The sequence below is a fragment of the Trichoplusia ni genome, chromosome 10 (genome assembly GCF_003590095.1).
Source record: "Trichoplusia ni isolate ovarian cell line Hi5 chromosome 10, tn1, whole genome shotgun sequence".
Classification (NCBI taxonomy): Eukaryota; Metazoa; Arthropoda; class Insecta; order Lepidoptera; family Noctuidae; genus Trichoplusia; species Trichoplusia ni.
In genome coordinates this window covers 12687678-12714326 of record NC_039487.1, presented here as the reverse complement: position 1 = coordinate 12714326, position 26649 = coordinate 12687678, and the positions used below count along the sequence as shown (strand labels likewise).

The 26649-nt window shown below is 36.4% G+C and overlaps 1 protein-coding gene across 4 annotated transcripts in view; it reads right to left on the bottom strand.

The window, feature by feature from the left end:
- LOC113497882 (netrin-B-like) overlaps positions 1–26053 on the bottom strand; it is a 131247-nt gene extending 105194 nt beyond the window's left edge. For all 4 annotated transcript variants that reach the window (XM_026877649.1, XM_026877651.1, XM_026877647.1 and 1 more), the window contains exon 1: positions 24918–26053. In XM_026877649.1, coding sequence (XP_026733450.1) covers positions 24918–25935 — 1018 coding nt within the window. In that variant the 5' untranslated portion in view covers positions 25936–26053. The remainder of the gene's footprint in view (positions 1–24917) is intronic.
- Between the last annotated feature and the right edge of the window lie 596 nt (positions 26054–26649).

Here is a 26649-nt window from a genome sequence, read left to right as displayed (position 1 = left end):
GGATCGATACCCGGCGCCTCCAAAGCTAGAATCCAAAACTATTTGTTTCTGTGATAAATTTTAGAACACCTTTTGCATTTTTTTTTTCTAATTAAATGGAAGAATTATTGAGTAAAATAGGTCGCTTATCTATAAGAAAGTTCTCTTACATTTATTTATAATAATTTTCATTTCTCTCTTCCCTTCTTTATGCAAAAAAAATTGCTTGAATTGCTATTTAATGTGGGGAGCATGTCTTAAGTTAAATTGGCCACCTTGTTAAAGTAAGGTTTGACAAATTGCTTCATCAGCTGTGTACAACTATTTTCTTACAAACGCACAAAGTAGTTTCAAAGAGATTTAAAAATTAAGATACCATCTTGCTATGAAAACCTTCATAACACAACCCTCTTCCACAAAGATTTATATCTATAATCTATAATATCTGTTTGATTGTTTATTTGTTTGTTTGAACGCGCTAATCTCAGGAACTACTGGTTGGAATTGAAAAAATCTTTTTGTGTTGAATAGACCATTTATCAAGGAAGACTATATGCTATATAACATCACGCTGCGACTAATAGGAGCGAAGCTGCAAAGATACAATGGAAAATGTGGAAATAACCTAACCACGTGGACGGAGTCGCGGGCAACAGCTAGTTTAATTATAATTATCTTCTTAAGTAATGTATAATGGTACTACAGCTTCATAGTATAGACTTCTTATAATGAAACATTCCCGATAGAATTTCACTTGGAAAACCAATGATTAAGTAAGTATATAAATAATTTATTAGTGAGGTAATAAATAGTAACAATTTATTGCGGTTGCAGTTAGTATGTGTTCAATATTATCGATGTGGGACTGGTTGGAAACTGATCTTTCTTCTCTTTCTATCTTTCTACTAGCAATAAAGTAAAACTGCACTGGAATGATAATTTATTATAGAGTAAAGAATCTATTTATGATTTAGTTTCTATTTCAAGAATGTAAAAGAATTTCCGAATTTTAACGTTTATAAGATTAACGAATACTTTTCTTGAGGCAGGGTGTCTTTGTGCATGTGAATTAAATGATTGGGAAGCCCGTGGGCTTTACATCTTTATCGCGCTTTATAAACTATGTCGTATAAACAAAATACAAAAACTAATATTGCCCGGTAATATATATTAATGTGCTGAGATGTTCAATATGAATAAATATACCTATTAAAGAGTTATCTACATAGATTGCCACCATTAGCCACATTTTTTTGCGAAACAAAGATCACAGCTAAACATTTTTTTTGTATGTACATCATGACTAACAGCAGACTCTTACAACAATATCTGCTAAATCAATATCTAATTGAAATTGTAAGTCATCATAATAGTTAATTAACAGTCAAACACTCTAATCTCTGCACATGTCTTGTTTCCGGAGAAACTGTGTCGAGATGAGGACGTTCTAAGGCTTAGTTTACACTACGACACTGATCAGTTTACAATACAAATTCAGGCCATGTATGAGGAGTAAAAGACACTTAAAAGAGATTGTAGAAATCTCTATAAGTCGGTGTTGCTTTAGTGGTTCTTATAGTGAGCATAAGACTGGCATTGTCTCATTGCGTTCGCTGTACGTTTCATTGTCATTCGTCCTTTCTCAGCAAAATATATTGGTCTGAGGACAGTTTGTTCCATAATTGATGCTTTTTTTCGAATTTAGGAGTTATCTGTATCCTGAAGGGGTTGTACTACTGAATGTTGGATTAGTGGCAGCGGGATGCCGGACAACACATTGTTGAACACCGATTCAATTGCACAGCTGTGTCAGTCTCACATTAAAAGGTTGTTTTACCCTGACAGGTTACGTTAAAGTGTCTCAGTGTGGACTTATCTGAAGTGATGACTTTCCTCTGAATATTCATGTGATGGCCGGTGACATGCGATACCTCCGAGCCTCGTCCGGAGCCGTCGAGAGGTTTTCTCCGCAAGTGCGTGCCGCTGAATAATGTGGACGGCTCAACAAGTCCGAAGGCAAATGATTCATACGATTTCCAAATGTCATTCATGTATGATATTATAACTTATAATTAGGATGTTCAAATTATAAAATCGGAAGAAGGTTACTGTTATTTTTTACTCTTATTCCGATGGTGGCAACTTTTGGACACTGTTGTAAATAAACAAAAATTAAAAAAAAGAGATTAACCTCTCTAAATTTGATTGTCAAAGCCAAAATCACGATTTTCATGCATAACACTGATCTATACAAATTCGTAAGACTAATGTGATATCATTATTTAACAAGAACTTGTCATATGCATCGATAAATTAACCCTCTATTACATGTAACAGCGACTATTGTCTAATAGTAACCTAACACTAAAGTCAATTGGGTATCCGTGTGTATCTGCAGGCGTCTGGTCGTCCCAGATAATATGCAAACAGGACGCCAAGCGAGCAAACATGCATACAGCATTGTCAACTATTGCCTCTTCGGACAATCTGTCCGTTGAAGACATATCTGTCTTATTTGTTTCAATACAGCCCTTTTGACCTGAATACAGGAGGATTCTTAAGTGTTTATTTTAATGACGGTTTACTCAAGCGTTGTTTTCGAAATCGCCCAACTAGTTTCGAACCTACAGCTAAAACCGATATCCAGGCCGGCCAAGCTACAGCAACAGCTAGTCTTAAATGAAGACAAAACTACATTAATCAAAACTTGAATACAGACAGTCCGTAAACTAGAAATTGTCCCACATATATACAGGTGCTGCCATGTCCTGTATACACAGACGGAGTGAAGCTAAGCTTGATTGTCAATCAGCGTGCAAACACGACAGGAGTCAGACAATCAACGCAAACACATGACACTTGCACCAATAGACCAATAGGCACATGTCAGGAAATTAGGTTAAGGGCCACATAAAATGAATGTAAAGACACCTAATTGTCATACGGATCTGGTAGTTAGTCAAGAGAATTATTTTATTCGTTTCAATTGGGATTAAATCCATTTATTTTAAGAAATGAAATGAAGTGAAATCATTTATTCTGTAAATAGGATATATCATCACTTTTACAAGTCTTCTTTTTTTGAGAACGCTGGAGTCGACATTTCCTATCCGACTACTCTGAGAAGAAATGTCGAAACAAACTCAGGGGTCACAGTCTTGAGGTAATAAATTAAAAGGTATAGAAAGTTATTTTTGATCCTTGTTTTCAACCTGACTGTTAAGTGTACAGTCTTCGTTGGGTAATTAACCTAATAAGCAATGCGTTAAACAATTGTTTACAAAACATCTTGTACCCAGTAGGTAAGTACGTGAGAGCCATGGATACTGTCCAAACATTGCCAACGTTACAACAAGTGGATAAATAACGGGATTTTAATAGTTTTCAAACAAAAAGTGGTCACTTTGAATACTTGGGGTGCTCAAATGATGACTCAATTCAGACTAATGCTATGTTATCGTTTTTAGGGTAGCGTCCGACTCGCACTTGACTTTCTTTTTTTAAGAGTGTTAGCTAAATATTGCCAGTAATTTTGCAAAAAATATTTAAATTTGTAGTTTTTTTTCAAGTGAGCAAATATTTATTTACGAGAAAAGTTAATTAAAAAATTACTCTTCGGTAGTATTAGTAAGAACTATACGCACTATGTGTATGGTGATATATATCATATTTTACACTGGTAACACGTTTCTAGTGTTTCAATAAAATCCCGTAAGTATCACACATCTGTAGGTGCCCGCTTGCCGCCACACACGGCTTGTGGCACACGGTTTCATTTTATTCTCCTTTTTGAACGAACGAGGTTTCACATCTTCATTCCTTGCCTAAAGAAAGTCGGTGCCATTTATATACGAATTTCTTTAAGAATATTCTTAAGGGGAAAATAATTTTTATTTGTTTAAGACGTATATGGAAGCGGGGTTGTACCTTACGGAGCAAAAGTTATAACAGATAATATGAAAAAATGCTTATGTATAATTCTTTAGAACTTAAAGATAAAAAAACCCAAGAAATCTAGGCTCATTTAGTAGTTGGCTGATATTGTAATAGCATTGGTCAGGCTCTGATTTTTTACCATTTTCGCAAGTCTACGACAAAAACGATATGAAGAAAACGTAACTTAATAATGATTATAAATTATAGCAGTCAGTTGCCACAACACAGGAAGGAGACCTTATAACTTGTACGTCGGAAATGCAAAATATGAAAAAAGTTTGCGGAAGTTACGACGAGAGAACTATTTCTTGCTATACTTCCGGTAATATTAACTGTTAAATATGACTTTAGGGAAAAGTACTCTCCAAGGAGTACCTATATTAAGAAAATACAAGTTATACTTGTGATCAATAATAATTAAGCAGAATATTTTTGCGATGTATTTTGCTAATAGGGATGATGACTGGGTATAAAAAGAAAAAATCTCATTAGTCCCTCAGTTAGATAATTGAAAAGTATGTGAGACGTATTTTTTCCTTTTTCAGAAAAACTAGAATTGACAAAGATTAACTGCTTTAAAGTTTAGGAGAGGTTGCTTGTGACGTAACGATAGAGTAAAATTTATACCCAATCGTGACGTCACGCGTAAGTTTCATTCACTGTAATTTGGTCAATTTATGTTTGCGGGACAAATTAAAGAATACGTATCCATTATTATACAAAACTACAAGACGGACACTGCAAAAAAAAATTGTCATCATCCCTATTCAAACGACTAATAAATGCGTCAACAGATACAATAAAAGCTCTGTATTATATGACACTTCTTTATTATTATTTGTTTATTAATCGTCTCTATTCTCTTTTAATGGAACAATAACATCAAATATTGTAACAGCCATCATAAATACGATATATAAATATCGTGTCTCGCTCAACTCTTGCCAACTTCAGTAAGTAGAGCCGGTGACAATATGTGTTTTACAACGATGCGATGAAGACGCCCTGCTGGTCACTACATACAGATAAAAAAGATGTACAACTAATTAGTAATTAGCTTTTAAAGATATAAGGCTAATTGAGAGAGGTAGATGAAGAAATTTGGAAGCTCGTCCATAAATAAGCATAAGGAAAATTATTGTTTATATACCTACATTTAGACTTTTTGATCTTTAATTATTTTAGAGAAATAGTTAATAAAAATATTTTTTTATAACTAGGATGCTTATGTTATAATCTATTTTCATGTTAAAATGGTGTGTATATTTGTTTATATAAATACCTTCGCGGCAGAAATAACAATTATGTCCAGACACATTTATCTTGAACTTTTAACTAATTAGGAGATTATTGCGTTCGCCAACTTTCGGGTCCGTATACCTCAAACTGAAGAGCGCGCAAGTGCCACTAAAATGCAGCTAGTTAGTAAGTCGCGGTGGTGTTGAGCGTCCTATGAATAAATTAATAATTCCCAACGTTACGACCGCCCGCTACAGTCTCGTGTGATTGGAACAGCCAGTTGACGGCATTTTATCGACCCACAATTGCCACGTTCCTACATTGTAAGAAGTTCATTTTATTTTATAGTTTTATATGCGGTTTGAGATGATAAAGTCATAATGAGCGCAGGTTTATGAGATACTTGAAGTGTTAAAATTAACTATTTTATCTGTATCAGATAGTTTGAGATAACTGTGACTTGTTCAATGCTAACTTAAGTAGTAAAATAAGCTACTTATGTCAGAATAAAAATAAATTCACATCTTACTGACGTAACGACACTTCTATACCCTTCTTTTACGTATAAAAAACTCCTTAAAGTATTATTTTATGTTTAGAGATTTTTTTGTATTTACGTAACACCGTATTATTTCTAGGAGTAGGCTAGGCAGGCTATAACATTAATCCACAAAGTGTAACGACCACCGTGCGCCGGAACGTTTACGCAAGCATTCGCTACACATCCGCGCATCCGCTTTGATACGGATGTAACAGATGCGGATGATCCACGCTCGCGGATTTTTTGCGGATTATCGTCCGAGGACGGCTTCCCTGTGAGGCGAAGTCAGGGAATAAAGCTAGGGATAAATAATATAGACTTATGTGTAGGATAGAGCTGTACTTTATATTGTGTATCGCTGGTATTATTTATACAACTTACTCGAAGTTATAAGTTTAAATACTATGCCTAAATACGAGTGAGCCAACCCTTGTCAAGTTGTTAAATAAATATCCACTTGAAAGTTTTTATAAAATAAAGTAACAATTTAAACAAACATTATATCTAGGTACGTTTATTCTTAAACACAGATGTTTTCAACAATCTAAAGAAAGTAAAACACTTGAATCAGTCACTATTTTCTTTATCTACTACTTAAGTCCTGATCTATGAAAAATATGTCACTATATTTACAAACAACAGTTATTTATCCAAGAATATTTGTATAATAACTTAATAGTATTCCAGTAACTGTATCGGTTGATTTAACAGTAACTTGGACAATAACTTAGATGATAAATAGACCAGATTACAGCGGATTATGCTGCCTCGGTTAAATAATGTGGTTTCCCCAAGTCGAAGTGACAATTATAGATAATTATTATGACAACTTATTCTGCTTAGCAACTTATTCAGTGATCTGCAAGAATCACAAGGATAATACTTTAATTAATAATGAAATGACTAATTACTCATTTAAGGAGGAGCTCGTGGTTAATCTATAACCGCATAAGTGGTTCGATCACAGGTTAAGCTATGCTTGACGCGGTTGGTCCGTGGATGGGTGACCATCTTTGTCATAACGAGTTCCTCCGTGTTCCGGAAGGCACGTTAAATTGTGGGTCCCGGCTGTTATTCCTACATCTTTGACAGTCGTTACAGATAGACAGAAGCTGAAAAAAGTCTGACAGCCAGTCTAACCAAGGGGTATCGTGTTGCCCAGGTAACTGGGTTGAGGAGGGTAGGCAGTCGCTCCTTGTAAAACACTGGTACTTAGCTGAAACCGGTTGGACTGGTAGCCGACCCCAACATAGTTGGGAAAGGCTAGGCCAATGATGATGACTTACTCATTCATGAAATAAAGCAGTGTAATAAAATTTAAATTCTTATGTATTTTAAAATTTATTTTTGATTTTCTCTTCTTCATACATCAAAAGCAATCTAGATAAGCATCTACTTAAGACATTTTTGATACTAATGAGTTTCTCAAATTAATTATTCTCTTTCGCTTAAATAAGTACGTATTCAAGTAAACATCAAGTATCAAAGTCATAGAGAATTTCTAAACACTCAATAAATATTTAACAAATAATTATACCTTTGCACATATCCAAATGAATTAAAATACGATATTCAGATGAATTGAAAAAGTTATTTAATGAAAGCGCTTAAAAATTAGCATTTCAGTTAGTCTCAAAAGAAAAATAATTTACCTGAAACGCCGGTAGTGACGTCATGATTTATTCATACAGACTTCCGTTGGAAAATGAATGGCATTCATTCATTGGTGGAATAAGTGTCAGATTTAATGTTAAAGGGCAGTGAATGTTGATATAAATTTTTTAACGGGTAATTTGATTTCTTGGACTTCGCGAATCATATTTGTATTCAATTTAAACTAAACGAGAGGTAATGCAGTATACACATTATTTTTATATTTATGTTTTACGTTAAAAAATATAGCGAAAGAAGTGAAATGACTCAAGAAAAATCTGAAATCGAACGGACCTTTGTGCACGGCAATCATAAACAGATTTTTTAATTCGAGTTGTTTTATTCATGTGTCATTGATTTCTCACACAGACAACCAAAAAAAGGCAAAATAATTTGTAAGTCTCGTGTCGCGATGTCACTGATTCACTGCGATAAAGATCGCACCTTCAAGTTGACTCTTGAATCTTGACTTTTGCCCTGAATATGCAAATACAAGCAATTTTCTATCGAATAGAAAATTTATATAAGTCTTCTGAATAGTCCCCGTTATTACCGGCGTTAGCGTCAGAAGGTCGCGCAACCTCAGTAAAAATATTACGACATTAGGAAAAATCTCACCGAGCTAAAGAAAACATCACAATCAGGTTAGCTGCCGTTTAATACAACTTAAAATTCAAGAAACGTTCACCTTAAAGCAAAAATATTATAATTTCCTGCTCACACTGCCGAGATCACAGCGTGAATGGAGTTTTTACAACACAGCCCAAAGACAACATAGTTTCGGAATGCAATTCCAGAAATAAACACTCTAACACTGTAAAAGTAAAGTCTAAAATGGAATGTGTCGTGTAAAGTTGACAAATCATCACCGACATGAGTGTGTGCCAATGATATTATGCGTAGACACGAGCTCGGTCTCGGCTACTATGTTTGTTCAGTTTTAAACTCACAAAAACCCACCCTACCGCCTTCCAATAAGACCGACTTTCACCTAAACATACGTTAAGTTAATATTTTTTTACCAAATTCATGTAATCTTCGACAATCAAAATTAAGCTTTATTCATGAGGTATAAGGGCGCAATTAGGTGTGTTAAGTTGATTCATTAAGGGGAAGTACTTTCGATAGAACTTCCGCGGCATTATGTAGCGATAATCCTCGCTGGGTATGCGTGAGCGCGACGCACGCGACGTGCCCTTAAGGCGACAAGCGAAGGATTAAAAAATATATTTTTATTAATGTTCGTTGACCAATGAAAGTGACATGAAAGAAATCTACGTAAAAAATGTTTCCTCTGGCGTTTTATGGTTGTTGTAGCCATTATAACGCAGTAATGTTCAGATCAAACGTGCGGTGAACATCGACAAACTGTGAGTCACACATTAGGTAAATGCTTAGGTATATAACATGAAAAAATATGTAGTATGCAAATTACATATGTTACGTATGTATGATACAATCTATGATATCTCAATGTCGCGTTATTTAGATCCTACTTATCTTCTATTTGCCCTCAGCAAAAGTAAAAATCCTCCAAATGTCAAACCGAACTCCGGATTAAAAATAACTTCTGGAACCCAGACCTTACTTATTTAAAGCTAAAGAGACCTTTCAATAATGCGAAAATCAACTTAAATTCGTCCAAAGAATACCAATAAAAAAGTTACCTAACTTAGAGTAACTTAGTTACCAAAATGTTGGCCGAAGCCACGCTATATTGGTCAAAGTACAACCCACCACATCCAGGACCAACTAGGAATTACGAAATTCAACTTTATTCGATTGAGATTAGGTTCATATCTGTCAAGGATATGCGGTAGACTGTATATTTTATTTGAAGCGAACTCTTCCCACTGATCTAAAGATGCTACGAACTTTTTTCATCTCATTACGAGTTGAGAAAAATCTGGGAAAATTTAAGCAAAAGCTTTACTTGTCTCAAGGAATTACTGAACAATCCAGTTTGCGATTTGCTTTCAGATTAAATGACATTTCCACGTAAATATTTTATTTATTGAGAAAAATCTCTATATAGGGAGATTTTCCCCTATAGTTACAAAACATTAGTCATATTATAAGAGGTTCACTCGGTTTGTTTTTCTTTAGATTTAAAATAAAACTAAACTCCTTCATGCAAAATAGCCTGCAGTAAGTACTGACTAAAGAATGTTGTATAAAGTTACTAAACTTAGGTTTATTAATAGTCCTCTTTACACTAACCAGTTTTAACAGCAAGGAAAGATTTAATATTTTTTTCTACCGAAGATAAAGCTGCAATTCATCTGAAGCGTAATTCATAGTCCACAACAACTAACTTTGCTCAGCCAATAAATAAGTTACTAGCACAATGACAGCAAACAATATTTCATGTTGTATAAAATATTCATAGTTCCCGCACAACGAGCCACCATCAATAAAGCGGTTATTCCATAAGTTATCCAATTACAAGTACTTAGCGTTGTGTCGTTGTATTAAGTTAAATGTCTATCTGGCGACAGCCGAGGTCCATCCATCTCCGTCATACAGCATCATTTGTAGTTCCCGCGGCGGCCGCGGCCCGGCCCGGACCATCCCGTATTGAATCTCAGGACGCTCTGTTTGACTAATGGCAGGCCGCCATCTTCCAAACTGATTTATTAAATAAATTAACGTCCGCTTGATAAACGAGCTTTTTAAAAGCAAATTCTGTTGCGAATTATCCATCGCACAGCCTTCGCCTTAACTTCGCTTAATCTCGTTTCACAAAAGAATTCGCTTTATTCCTGTACAGAGCTAAATCCCCTTTTGATTCGTACACAGCGTGTTTACAACCGTCACGGACGATACAAAAAGTCTGTTTTCCGCCAATTTTAACATCACCTCAATAAAATCCAACCTTTCCCGTAACCTCCTTTGTGCGTGGCATAGACAAAAAATGTGGGCATGCATCGCAAAAGAAATAAATCAACACGGTCATGCGCACCCCCGTGGAAACCGTAAAGTTTAGGGCGCGCACACAGGGGCGCTGCGGCGGGAACACCCCCGCGTGCTATGAAACGGATACAATAAATAAACGTCGTAATTAACTCTATTCATACATCAAATTATCTGCAGTATTTACGAATAAATGGACATGAACACAATGAAATCATACAATTTGTATAGAAAGTGCGCGAATTGGAATCGGATGACAGTTGGGCAGGCATTCGACATTATATTGTTAGATTGGCACAAGGAGAAGGTCAGCCGGGGCCCGGGGGTGCCGGATGCGATGAACATCTGCGTTCAGTTTTAGTCGATGATTTAATTTGTTCTAATTGAATTGCAGCATCACAGCTGTTAAATTAAGGCGATAGCGTCATTTAGGTAATGAACGTTGGTGAATGGGCCGCTGTCCACTGCGATAATCTGTCATTAGGCAGAGACCCGGCACTATACGGAGTTGAAAGCCGGCGACCCTGTAGTAATTACATCCATTTATCACCGGGTATAAAAGAAACTCAATAACCACTGTTTGTTGATTTGAAAGCATTAAAACTCAGGTCCTAATTATTTTTACTTAACGCTTTAGGTACATTTCCCAGTTGGTCAAAACATCAAAACTTGTCGTTAAGTAGTCAAGTTTCTTTCAACTGGTTTGTTTATAAATCTAAAACGCATAATATCAATCATAGCCATAAAGGACTTCAAGAAGTTCCTCAGACACTCTTATGACAGTTACATAACATGTACATCGCAGGCATCCGCGGCGCGCGATTGGCCCACATTCAGACAAACACACATCCAACTCATAATCACGTCATAAATCAGACAAACAATGTCGTGAGTTCTGACATCTGAAGCATTCATCTAAATACGGTATTTGTTCAATTCGGAAACAGTCAAAAGCCAAAATAAGTATTTTGGCGATCTGCCAATTCAGATCCTATGTAGGCGAGAGGAATGGCAAGTTGCTTGAAATAGAACAAATTGCAGTCATTTGTGAGACAACTGTGTCTTGTTATAGACATCGTGTAGGAAGGTCGGTGATAATCAGCTTAGTAGTGTGACCAACAGGTTTAAAAAAACGTTTCAAAGTGATGTGAATAAACCTTTCGGTCTCATTTACAAGGCATCAACAACGATATAAATCGTATAAGTGCCATATCATTATAATCTTCGACTATTGAAAATAATTCCTTTCTGTGCTTAACACAAAGATTTAACAGTTTATATTTGACAAGAATTAAAGTTCTAAGTTTTAAACTCAACTTTTAAAACTAATTACAAAATTAACAAAGGAAACATTACTCAATATTTGGTTTCTTTGACTTAGTCGCAACACACAAGTTAAAGCAATTCATGTCGTACACGAACGAAAAAATAAAAAATAGAACTTCCAAAAGGCACACATTCAAACGTTAAAACATTTAAAACTATTTCACACAACACCTGTTGTTACTCTCAACATTTATAAACACGGGTCCTTATTCTCAAAACAAATTCAAATTACATAATACTGGCACACACGGGCAACAAACGTTTCCATTGACGGTTGGAAAAAAAGCAAAGCGTCTTGTTTCACAGTTAGCCATAGCCATAAATCTAGCAGTAACCGCGCGTTTAACGGAGCGCCGAAATAGAGTTGCGGCTAGAGTGGCCAGGTGGACGCCAGGGTTGGGACATGGCCGCTGACAACGGCTTTTACACTTAGGAAATGTGGCCAGGGTTTCATGTTCGGAATATACATTTTCGACGTGTTTCGTAAGTGATCTGATTTTTATATTCGTTTATAACATTATAACAAGTTAAAAGTATAGTTTTACTCTCTGTATGACTGTACAAATTTTAAACAAACTATCTATATATTTTATAAAATTCGTAAAAAAAGACATTAATTAAGTTCTTTGATTACTTCTTTACAGTTACGAACATCCGTCGACAACTATCAAAGATTAAAAGTGATGTTTACCTGCCCGACTAACAAAACACAACAAATGCAGCAAAAAATAACATTATTTTCGATAACTCCCGATCCTAAATTGTTGTGCATCGGATCTGGCAACACTACACCAGGCTATAGTTAAACTGTTAGTTATTATTACAACAACGCTTTTATGACTGATATTCGAACTAAACGTATCGTTATTTTAAACAAATGTGACGTTAAAAACTATATAATAATCGTTGACTTTCACTGCTTCCTTCGCTCTATTTATAAAGAAAATAAACCCCGTAACCTATGTGACAAGGTTTGGGCTCTCATTTTGACAGGTTTATTTTAGAATCAAGACCAGATTGTGTTTAATGGAAACAGGACTTGTTGAGGACGAGTCCATTTCAACTAGAACAGCTTTTATAGATGCGTTTGCATGTAGTTCAATAGGATACCTCCGTGGGCGGGGGGAATTCACTCGCAATCCTTTATGTTGTGTTTTGTTTTTAACAGACATCGACACGCGGCTTAACCTGATCACTTTGTAGTACAGAATGGAACAAGAGAGTTAGGCTCGGATGTTACTAGACTTTCATTTTAAAAGATAATTAACTCAAATAAATGGCGATCACTTTCGTATTTTGAAAATTGATAAAATATTATGATACAATTCAAAATGATACGCTCACACCTACAGAGCCTACATTTAGCTAATGACATAGTTTCTACGTGTATCCAAACGCATTTAACCGTCATTAATGTCATCAGCGATCATCCATCATGGCGGCTTACGTTCCATTGGCGGCATCGTCTGTACAACGCATTTTTGAATTATCTCATTCTAATATCCAATATAGAGGGACCCGTTTCTATAAAATGTAATCTATGAATAGACCAGTGGCCGACCCGTCCGGACTCAGCAGCTAATATTTTGGTAACATGGAGTTTTGACACTTATACTCTGCGGGACTTAACTTCACGCTTATTTTCACTTCATTAAATTTCTTGATTAGTATAAGGTTGTAGTTGTTTTTTAATGTCTCAAAATAGATTTTTATTAAATATTCACATAAGTTCGTCAAACATGCAACAAGAAACTTATTTTTTGACTTTTTAGAAATCATTCGAACATTTGCTAATCTTGAGAAGCCCAAACATATATTTTACAAATGATATTCAATTTAATAACAACTTAATCACTATGACAGACAATATGCAACAACAAATAAAATGCAAATTGTAATTGGACACCTGCGCCTACCATAACAATTACGTAAACACGAATCATAGAAACTTAGTAAATTGTAAGCTTTATATTAATTGGTAAGATATTGACAAATTAAAGTTAACCTTCCACTGCCGATGCCAGTAGCAACGGGACTCGTATCATTATCAATACAAAGTGCGAATACCCCGGTACGTGCAGGGTTAAAGAGCATAGCGGCTAAGGATCGAACGGTAATAGGCATAAGTTTTTACATGCCTTGATACTAGCCAATGCCATTTAAATTATGTAAAAACATTAAAATAAACTAACTAATAGGCCGATGATGATCATGTTTTGAATTAATATTCATTTTAAGATGTTAAGTTTTGTAATTAATACAGGATCATATGAGTGGGTAGGTAGGTATATTCTATTTACTAAAACCAAAAACACTTATTGATATTTATATCCGGCATAACACTTATAAAGAAAATCATGCCTTTCCGCCGCATCATCATTTTATAAATATATCAAATGTGTACACGAAATCCAATGTTTACTGATCATAAAACTCCATACAAATTACAAGCACATAAACCATCTACACATCTATAGTTCCAATTAAAACATAAAATATTTTCTCACATTCCAACAGAAATTCACACCATAAAACATTTATTAACATAAATAACAAGTGTTCATAAAAACAAATACAATTTATTTCACTTTTCTTACAAAACAGCACTTAGCCGTTTCCCTCCATTTTTATAAATTCTGTCACGCGATACGTCAATTACCATTCAGCCGGCATACAGCCAGCGTAAGATGGCCCCTAATCCGCCTCCTTTTGTAAAAAAACATTGTAAGTTTTTGATAGTTCAATGTAATTTGGATAATAAGCAGGAATAGTTTCTATCAAATACATAGAATAGTTAAGCCCTTTATGGGCTTACCGGTCATGGCAGCATGGCCCTTATTAATATTGTATCTACCTTTTATTATCTGTGGTCAGGTGAAAGTTCAGCTGATTGTTTAGTTTTGTATTGAATTTCAATAAAGACAGTATTTAATCTTTCTCGTGTTTGTGTTGCTGGATTTCTCTGGGAATTACCAATCCCCTTGGATTTCTTGATTTCCATTCATATTTCAATTGATAAAACATGTAACAATGACAGCAAAAATTTGAGGTTAAATGTCTTTCCACTAAACATTTACTTGCAAGTGCAATAGAGATACATCGTTATCCTTCAAAGCTGTACTAGGTACCAGGTTCAGTACTAGATTAAAAATCAGCATAATCTTAAGAAGCCGTGACAGCGCGCTAGAAACCCGTAATAAATGTTTGCGGAGCTAACCTCTAACCCGACACGTTCCTTTCCTCTTTGAGTGATGCCGCCGTATTATTGATACCTGCGGCCCTGCTCACCTACTTACCAAGGATTTAGTTTTAGACATCTGACCAAGCAGCTTGCAACATATATCTTACTTGACCTGATTAGCACTGGATTATGTTTGATGAATGTGTGAAGAAATACTGGTGTTTGTAGAAAGTAGAATTTAAACTATGAAATATGAATATTTATACCTGCATCTAAGAGAAGTAAGATTTCAAGAAATTCATGTCAAAGTTGTTATTGCAAGTTGAAAACAATTGTTGCTTCAAGTCAGAAAATATGGTCGTTAAATACTGGTTAAACCTTGAAAAACAAAGATGCTTAAGATGCATTGAAGAGTCTTGAAATACTAACAAACATTAAATCATTGGGGGCAAGGGCCGTCAAGGCAATATTTAACTCGGGCCATACATGATTTATTGCTTTTCCAAAAACAATTGGCTGTAAAAATATCGGTACCATTCAAAATTCGAAAGCAGACCGTGTTGGGGTCAATTTCACGTTCCTTCAAATTTTGTTGTTTTTTTTTGCGCATTGGCAATAGTATGAAAAAAAGTTTTGTTCTTTTTTTAATAAGTGCATGCTATTGAATATATACATTGATAAATTTAAATTAATTTATTCAGTAAAAATATAACTAGAGAACAAGAAATACCTACCAATAACATGTGCCTATTCTATCGCTACATAAAATCTGTCAAAATGCCACAGCACGAATGATACCAGACATTCAGTAATTATTATTATGCCAAAATCCTTACCCAGGCATACTAACATTGTAAATCTGTCCAATTGTTTCTATACATCCATTGTGTGGATATAGACAAAAAAAGATTTAGCGAAGTGGGCGGGCTAAGCGTAACACATATTGACAATTCAAGACAAGTATGAACGTAGCTTGTTCATTAAAAAGTACTCGATTTTAAACCTTATTTCGTGGACGATAAAGAAAGTATATTCGGTGTGATATTAAAATGTTATTGTGGTTATGAAGTAACAAAAGGACAAAGTGTCAATTTTGTTCCGTGAATGAACAGATTGAGCTTTGAGTGATTACTTCCGTAGCTAATTGTTTTGTAAATAATTATGTTGTTTTTCATCTCAATGCCTTATGTCAGTTTGTTAATAGATCTCATGGTTAATGATTGCGGTAATCGTTAAGTTAACGTGTGCGTAATTAATGATTGTCGGTAAATATTAACAATCATTAATTTTGTATTTAAAATTCTGTGTACTTTCATTATTTGATGTAGGTTTTAATCTGGTATCATTTATCATGTTTTCTTTAAAGTGAAACTGGAATAAAATTGTTTTGCAAATAAATAAATTTTAAAGGTTTATTATTAGTCTAAATTTTAAGCTTACATGCGTATTGCCACTGAGAATACCTTATTTAGGTAAAGCCAGGTTTTTTTTAGTTGGCAAGACCTCATGCTGAGCAATTCAGCAGAAACCAGACCTACACGGTAGTGATACTTTAGTAAAGTTGAAGGGTCTTTGTTACAAAGTTGTACCAATTTCGCTTGAGTACCACAACTATAATACTCTTGGGGACTAGATAATAATATTACATACTGTACATACAGAATAATTTCATATACAAACACTTCATTATTAATAGCATGCAAAGTAGTCAAAATATTTTATCATCGTATTTTAAATACAAATTCTTTCGAGACCTTGCCCGTTCTTATTTTTTTGCCATACAACATATTTGCACGTCACGTAATAATTGGTCGACTCATAAAATCGCCGCAGCGTCAGCTCATGATTATGGAAACAGTCGTGACTGAAACTAGTCGGACGATCCCGATAAATACACGTAAGTAAATTATTGTTAATTAAATACGAAAGTTACTTCTAACAGATTATACATCTTCTTTGAAGCTGATAAAGATCTTCGTGACTGGAAACCCTTAAAATGAATACTTATCAACGTTGTCATGACGAAAGACATTCGTCAACTGAGTCCAACAAATAACTTAGTTTGATAGATTGAAACGTATTTGCATAACAATAACACATACAACACAGTATTCTTGACAAAACGAGGAACTATGTAAATGAAAGTTGTCGTTATGTAAACAGCTAGAGTTTGTCAAATCGAAAGACATGTTGGATGTCAGTAGACATTGTGCAGTTGGGGACGCGCCAACAACGAGTATTATTTTATTTAACTGAAACATTATGTGTCGTGTTATGACTATAATGTTGTACTGAATTGCTTTTACTGCTTTATAAGATATTTTTTTAGAGATATGTACTGGTAGAAAAGGAATCCTCTTACTAAGGCACCGATTCTGTCCGTCTGTTACTAGGCTGTATCTCGTGAAACATGGTAGCTAAAAAGTTGAAATTTTCACAGGTAACGTTTTGCTATGGTAATAAATGTGGTCATAAATGTGATGACACCGAATCACGCTTGACAAGGTTTCTTCCAAATATAAGCAGTCTTAAAAAAAAATGCTTCCTTGGCCTTACTTGTAGTAGTGGTTGAAAGTCAGTATTTTGATCATTTTGTAACCATTTTAACTATTCGCTTAGCCTAATTAATATTTAACTGTTTAAACTCGCGAATAAGTTTACGAAACCGATCATTATTTCGTGCAAATTTCATTCATAAAATTCCTTATGACCGAAAACAAATCTCGCAATATTGGCATACTTATGCATATGGACCCACTTTAAGGATACTTCACTAGAAATAATTCTCATAACTCCAACAGTTGTGAAATGAAACGTAAAATTAATATACTCAACCAATCAAATCTAATCAAAGCAAAACATTATTATAAATTGCTATTTACTAAACAGAAACTGGGACACGACTATAACATACATTATATAGGAAATAGTTATAGTTACATATCGAATATTTATTTAGATATACTAACAAATTCACTACACAAAACTTCAACTTCAGTCGCAAGTCTTTATCTCACTGAAGTAAACAAGTAAACGCAACTAGCAACACTGTAACTGAAATAAAACAAAAGGCAACTCTCGTTTAGTACTGGCGCTAGTAACTCGCGCCAGTAGCTCGCGCGGTTGACGCGCTGCCAACTCGACTAGATAGCCCGGCCGTAAATAAACGCTTATCTTTCTAGTTTTTTTTTCTGTATTTTGTTGACTAAATTAGTTGGGATGTATCAGTCATGTTTTTTCGTTGGTTCGTACTGTTTTTGTGTTTTTTAATGTTGGCAAGTAATCATAGGCTTAATGATGATACCTTTGCTTTGTTTTTGATACATGAATTAAAAAGAAAATGTGTTGGCGTTTTTTAATTATGTCTTACAGTTAGACTTTGGCTAAGAGTTTCGGTCTTATGAAAGTGATGTCGATTTGATGGCTTATTTCTTTAGTTTTAAACGATCAAAACAAATTTATCTTAACTGAAATCGCAGTAAAAAGCAATATTGACTTGATTAATTACACAAGAACTTTACAGTTCAAATACCGACCATAAAATTAATAATAAGGTATCAATTATTGTCTCTAGAAATAAGAACAGACGAAAATAATCATAAAATAGCCATAGCGAATCAAACTATAAAATTGACACCCGCATTACTGACCACAGACAATTAAAGCTATAAATTGATTGTTCAAAATAATATATACATTACGTGGATCGTTAAGGATATAGGTGATCAAATACATAGTTTTTATCACTTCCTAAGGCAATAAAACAAGACACGGAGACATATCTCGACAAATAACCAGATAAAATCAATCAATGGAAAAGCTAGGGCTGGCAACACTGATTGTGGTATTTTAAATAATACGAGGCCGTTAAAATTTTAAGTGAGGGTAATAAAGTGAGATTTAAAGACTCTGTTGAGAGGAAATATTTAGGTTTTCAAGTAACGGAAACCTGTGCTTGTACTGTGAGGTCTTAAAAGACTGACCGTTGTCTGAGTAAGACGACGAGACAGCATTCTGTATAGCAAAGTCTCTTTTACACAACGGCAGCTTATTGCAGATAAACCATTACATTCAATTTGAATTTATAACGCCGTAAGGAAAATGTCATATTTACAACATCTGCACCACATTTTTCTGTACCTGACTGCACTACAGTACAAAAATGGTAACACGCAAAACCTATCCAAAAAAATGATAAAAGAAACAGCAAAATGCCTAGTCATCCTCATACCTCGTCCTTCGATCATCACCACTTGTACATTCGTATTGTCCAGAAGCTTACTTGAAATCTTGGGTCTATTGCAAGAGAAATCAAGAAAAACCCCTAAAGGGACATTGTTCAATAAAAAACCGGGATGTCCTTCTAACGGTCTCGTGAGTGACACTGTCGTCCGGTGATTAACACGTGTCTTTAACATAATGGTTATTTGAAACAAAAAGGAGACAAATATTTAAACATGTTCCGAGCAAGCTTATAGAATTGTAAATAAAAGTAAAAAGTTAAAATACTTTTGAATTGGCATAAGGAAAACGCACTTTTATCATAGCTTAGCATAGCGTCATAGCAACTCCTGTGACCCAAGATCTACTTAGTACAAGGGAATAGAGAAATATTCAAAAATATCGACTTGGGACAAAAACAATCAACTATACTCACATTTATTATTTTAGATTAGGTTCGTGACAGCCCTAGTCGCAAGACTGGGCTATAAACTAGGAGTCCCAGACACAAACACCACGTTTAACACTAAACTAGCACAATAAAATTTAATTATCTCGATACAGATCGACAACGTGTGATTCATACAACTTTTACACCTTTTTTCTGGAGATGGTACCTTCAGATTCGTATCAGAGTCATGAGTATTGAGCAGTTAATGTTCAAGGATTCAATGTATTTTTTCAAAAGGATAAAAAACCTCTGTAAACTTGGGAGAACTTGTTCTTCAGAGGAGCAGGCGCTGCTATACAAAAATGTGAACTAGCAATCTGCAGACAGATGGGTAGACTATTAGGAATAGCATCTTTTACAGCCGTTTTTTTTAATCAGTTTTAAACTGAAGAGAAACATTGATCCCCTCAGTAGCTAGTCACGAGTTATCGTTTCAGTTAGTCCGGCTTTTATCAAGATATTCCCTTTAACCATAAGTCAGTAAGATTAGCGTATAACCGATACAAAATATTGAAAACTCTCCACAGTAAAACAGATGCAGTTTCGTAGATAGCACATAGAAAGCTTTACACCTCCCGGCCACCACGAGTCCACGACTGTTATTTTTTCTAAATGTAAATTAGAAAACTATTTCAATGCATTTGCGCGACGGCACATAATAAAACAGATCAAAATACCTCAAAAAGCAGGTTAGAAATAAATAATAAAGTCATAAAACCCATGATTTAATGTAATAAAGCCCATTTTGGGACATTTCACTATCGCAATAGGGACGGTAGCGCCCACACGTAAGCGTCAAATATAAATAACATCCAACACTTTTATACTATTTCAATAAAACGGTACGCTGTTGTGAGCTGACGGGATCTTGATAAATATTGCCTTAGAACCTTACGGCCAGTGTAAGAAGAACTCTGATACCAGGGGACCCTGCGAAACGGCTAGTGATTTTCGTAAAATTGAGGCTGGGAGGGATCTCGGTATAATGGCTGGGAATGTAATAAAATTGGATAATTGTTCGGAGATAACAACATTCTTGGTTTATGGCCCTAGTGGTGCAGTAGCGTTTTGGTCTTCTGTGATAAGGGAATGTTTGGTTCACATGAAAATTCAGACAAAATATGTTCGGAAATTGACTCTTACCAAAGGATGACCTTTCTTGCGCAGAACAAGACCTGATCACAAAGAGAGGACTTTGGCTCTCTACGACAAAAGTATGAAGAACGTACTTTTTCTAAGGTAAAATAAAATTTTGGAAAATACTTTTTTCCTCTCAGGCGTAGGACTTGATTTTATTATCTTCATAAATTGCACAAGATTTCTAAATGAACCCATCGCCATTAATATTTTATCGCTTTACAAAATAATCGTTAAAACCAAAAACGCATTAATGTTGCAATAATGATCTACTAAAAATCTAAATAAGTCTTACCCATTACTGCAAGGGAGATAATAATAGTTCAAATAATAAAAATAGCATCCTTGAGTCGTCTTTAAAAGTAGAGTTTGTAAATTTATGATAATACGCGTTTGTGGTCCACAAATCATAGAGGTGGGATGCGTGGGCGCACCTCTATTATCGCTGGTTTGTTAGCTACATTGTGATACCAAATGGAAGGGTAATTACGTTACGACAAAAATTTTAATTTGTTTACTTAATAAATATAGGGTACGTGGGTGTTACATTTTAGAGCTAAATGTTAAAGATTAAAATTCCGTTTTAATCTTTTGTGGAATACGATACTTATTTTTATTGCTTATACATCGAATATCTTTTCTATAATAAGAAAACCTAAGTTGAATAGAGATATAGATATATTAGAGCGGCCAATAATAGTGATCATAATTATAAAAAACAATAATTTATTCTTTAAGTTCTGCCTATGTAGTTGGGCTGTCCATATTATGAATACAATTTTTCGTATATTGACTGTGGTTTGTCATATATAACTGTAATACCTAATATAAGAAAGCTTTACATGATAAATAGTTTTTATTAAAGTACCGATTGATACTGAGTACTTCAATGATAATATATAAAGATGATATTACATTGTACATTGTATATTTATTGCTAAGACATTTCGCGATGTTTAGACATGTTAGAAAGTGAACGTAAAATTGTCATTTGCACTTTCCAAGTTTAAAACTCGCAACTTTGTATAAGATGTGTTTGAGTTTAAGGCTGCGTTTTCACCAGAGATGTACGAGGATGCATAGTTAGGCTGTTTTTGTATAGGTACACCTCATCTCCCGGCTAGCATAGTAACGATGGAAACGGCTTAGCGGACCTAGAGTAAATGAGGGTTAAAAGCGGCGTAGTAGTCGATTCACCGGGCGAATTGATGATTGGGCGAATAGTACATTACAAATAAAAAATACTCCTAACCTATAATAGCAAGCGAGTGATGTGTGTGAGGAATGTGTTGGGAAAGATGTATGCTTAGCAGATAGGAAGTGTTGTGAGGATTGTGACACACTGTACCAGCTCGCAACTCATCCTCGCATCGAACATTTTCGGCACAGATAGAAAATCTCCCACGACACACATTCCACGCACAACTCTGGTGACAAGCAGTCTTAGCGTCCAACATACTAAGGGCAGTGATCTCTTAACAAGTATGACGCTTCCGCACATAATATTTAAAACATCATGTTGAAGAATTAAGTGTTTGCCTGTTTTACTTATGTATATATCTAATCTACATACATAGCCTACCTCTTTTATGGTATCTTTAGAATATTGCGAATAAACTAACAGGCAGGAAATTCTCGTTAATAATCGTTATATTAAGTCTACACAGAAATGTTTTTAACTGATATTTATCAGTTCTAGATCTAGCTCTTACACGACTGAAGTTGCGACATAGTCGAGTATTCTAGGGTTCCTTACTTAAAGGGTGAAAACGGAACAATATCATTAAGACAGCTCGCCTCTCTGCTCGATTGTGGATTGTGGCTGTATCCCATAAACAGAGATAACTATACAGTTGAATTTTTGCTAGATAATGTATTTCTGTTGCAGCTATAAAAACTAATTTTAATAAGAAAAAATAAATCAGTGTGGAGCAAAGCATGCATTTGAAATGCGTCATTTTTTGCAAACATTTTCTGTAGAAGTTCACGTGTACAGAACCCTTTTTATAAGAAAAATCTAAATCGGAGTGGAGCGAAGCATAAATTTGAAATGAGCCATTTTTTTTGCAAAAAAAATCTGTAGAAGACCATTTGTGGTGAACCCTAAGTCTGACCCGCAGTTCTCAAGATTTTTTCTCCGTCGTCTTACATTTTCAATAAGGTATCCTTATGACTTGACGATCAATCCATCATCTATGGAGCTACGGCTAAACAACTCGACGTTGTCGAAGATAAAAATTTATATCTCATAAATGTTAATTAAACGAGAGCTATGCAGTGCAATAAATCAATTAGTTTAACCAGCAGTTATGTGCACGACGGGTTAAATATAACTTGTTATTTCAATGATTTTAGAAACGTATTATTTGGGAGTTATTGATATCTTTCACGCGATACTGTCGCCTGATAGAGCTCAACTTATTATGATTTATTTTTAAGGGTTGTGGTAGCGAGTTTTCTTGCCGTTGATTTATTTTTAAGTTCTGTACCTAAAGAGTAATAGCAGAACCTTATCACTAAGGCTCCGCTATCAGTCTGTAAGTCACGAGATGATTGCTAGACAAGACATGTTTACAAATTATGTTCTTAATTAATAAAAAAATAATAGTTAAGATGCGGTTCGGACGGTCAGAAATTATAGTATGATTTTTTTTGTGCAAATTAATATTTTTTATTCTAATAAGTGTTAAGCCTTTAGCATCTTGAGTCGAACTCGCACTTAACTGGTTTTTTTCAACATTTATCGTGTTACAACCAACCGACTTCAAAATAAATACTTGTGTTGTGTTCTCAATACGTTTAGACAAACGAAAACTAAAAATAGGATCAATTAACATGCCAATCACACCTACATACGTGAATACGCCACTGTTAATGTCACTTGGACTCTTTACTACGTAAATTGAACCATCACTTTTTTTATTTAAGTAAATTCTAGTAAAGGCCCTGTGCCTGTAGACGAGAACATTACGTACAACTATGTATATTTCAACAAGAGCTACAAAACCAAAATTTTGTATGTAAAACAGGCCCTTTTTGCAGATATGTACTTTTAAAATGTTACAGTCTAGGGCTACGGTTCCAAAGTGTAATTCCTCTGGAGAAGAACCTTCAAGAAACTTAACAACTATCGCTTACGCTGACACGCTCAAATGTTTTATACTAAAACAGGAATGTCTTTTAAGGAAATTTGTTTTTTTCTTGTCGTTGTCTATCATGACAGTCTATTCCGTCCATTCTTTGTAAAATGTACGACTGTTGCAAATCAAATCTAATATGCCGTACAATCTGTACATTGCAGTGACCCTATCCCTAGTAACAAGATGTGTCCTAGGCGGTCTCTGTTAGAATTCTAGACAAACGCACTGTCGCCTGCCAGCCCTCGTCTGCCATAAAAGCTAAGTCTGGACACATATTAGGTGCTAGGTAAAGCCGTAAAGGGTTTAACTGTACTCAGACGGACAGAGTAACTTACCTTGTTGCTACCTCGTGCTAGTCATTTGATGTATTTTGATGTTTGTGACGAATTCTTTTTATACTTGGGTATTTGAGTACCTAAAATGTTTCACTTTATTACTCAACAATCGTTCAGATTTTTGTTTTTTCTAAGCCAAGTTATGGTATTATTTATTATAATTATTGAATGGAAGTAATATGCTGGTGAAAATTGCGGTGATAAAAAAATAGCAGTTGAAATGAAAAATCTTGTATCATGTGTGAAGTCAGTTCATGGGTTCGAATGCGACTGGGTCTCGATGGTAATCGGTAGGCAAAAATGTGCATCTAGAATATTAAACAGGTAGGTTTTCAGAATATAATTGCTTAAATTAATTTTGAATGCAAGCAATAGGCACATTTTTAAAACACTTCGAGTGTTTTAAATTTAACAATTGATCAATAAACAAAAGCCATTTACAATCGAGTGCTCATACCTATTCTGTAGTTTGATGGTAACATGAATTAACATTGTAAACTGAACTTGGATGACATTCCAATTCGCGTAAGTTATCCATTAAACTAGATAGACATCCAGCAAATTAGCACGTCACGTAACTTGGGGCTGCACCCGAGTTTGATGAGAATCAACATGACGTCTCATTAAAACTTCTTCAAGTAACTATCGCAGAATATTCTAGATCATAGACATCATAGGTATAGTACGAATACATTGTAACCATTGTTTTCGTGTAACGACGTTAATGGCTTTGCGTAATGCGTTCAAATCTAGTAGCAATTAGAAATGAAAATAACTTCAAAAAATATGATCGAAATAAAATTGAATGAATGAAAAAAGGCAAACAAAACGCTGAAAATGGTGCTGCATATGAGGTTTGTCTGACCTTTGCATTCGTTGGCGTCCCTGGCGGTGGCGCGGCCCCAGGGCCGGTCGAAGTGGAAGGGCTTGCAGCGCTCGCAGTCGCGGCCCGCCGTGTTGTGCTTGCAGTCGCAGGTGAGCTGCATGACGCCGCCGGCCGCCGCCTCGCTGCCCTTCACCGGGATGCAGCGCGACGCGTGCCCGTTGCACTTGCAGCGCCCGCCCACCGCGAAGTCCGACACGGCGTAGTGCTGGCTGCCCGGAGCCGCCTGCTTCTTGTTGTCCACCTCGTCCCCTTCGTTCATCATGTGCAGGCGGTTGAATATGACGCGCACGTCGGTGGCCGTCACCCAGTCCTGCAGCACTGGCGAGATGTCGAAGTTGGAGGCGCTGGGGCGCCCCTCCAGCGTGCTGAAGGCGAGGCGCGCGCCCCCCGAGCTGTCCCCCGCCAGGCGGTGGCTGTCCGAGCAGCGCGCCTCCTGCTCGTTGGCGGCGGTCACGCTGGCCTTGTTGGGCCGCCCGTACACGCGCCGGCACTGACTCGAGTAGAACTGGAACGGCTGCCAGGTCACCCCGTAGTCCGCACTCTTGTGGATCGCCACGGAGTCAGGTCGAGCGGCCTTCGGACAGAACTGCAGGCTGACGTAGGTCAGTTCATACTTCTTGCCGAGAGACAGCGTCAGTGATACATTGTCGGGAGGAGAGTCATACGCGGTCGGGGGTATGGTAGCAGATCTCCAGCAGGTGACATCGTGAGGGTTGTTCAGGTCGGTGAGATGGCTCGCGGGGTGCCGCCGGTCCGATCTAGCGGCGTCGCATACTCTACAAGAGTTCTCGGGGGGCTGGTCTCCGGGAGGGTCACAGAGTCGCTCGGGTCCTCGTCTGCCGCAGTTGGAGGAGGCTACGACGGGGGCTCCGAAAGCAGCGTTAACGAAGTCGGGGATGCAGCGGCGCGGACGGCCGTCCTCATAGCAAGGGTCGGGCGGGGTGGCGGCGAGCGCGAGGGCCGCGGTGGCTAGGAGGGCCACGGCGCGGGCGGGCATGCTCACTCACTGTCACTACACTCGCGTAAAGTTTCCGTAAGAAGGCGCAACAAGCGACACGTGCGCGCCGGTCGACTGCCGCCGGCGGACTGAAGGGGCGCGGACGCGGAGCTTTGAGAGCTTTGCCGGCGGCCGCGCGATACGCGCCGAGCGGCGGCGGGCGCGCGCCGAGCGCCGGCCGCGCAGCGCAGTGAAAGTTTTGTATTTTTAATATCATGTGTGATTTGATTAGATACTAGATACGTATAAATTACCTCCGCTGTACAAACGACATCAACGAGCTGCTCTTTGTGTCCCGACAGCTAAATGGCCAGTTCCATGATTGAATGTCTTGTAACTGTAATTATTTGAATTCGGAGATTGTTGTTTGAGTATCGAGCGGTTGAGATTGGTTGTTAATTACGTTTGTTATTATTCTATTTAGTTGTAGACCGTCAATGGACGGTGTTGTAGGTATGTTTGTCTATTAGTGTGTGTTGTACAATGGGGGCGCAGTTTACAGCCAGACGCTTTTATTCGGGCTAAGCAGAAGAATGTGGCACTCCACGCACCCATCACGCGGTACCTGAGACTAATTCATAACTCGCTTACCCCTGAGCTTTGCGTTCGGGGTTCCCTGCGGCTCGATAGAAAACCTTTTTGTTTTATATCCGTGGTTATGGTTTTCTGTTTGCTGTATTCGTTTTTGTTCGCGATTTGTCTGCTGTAATTAAA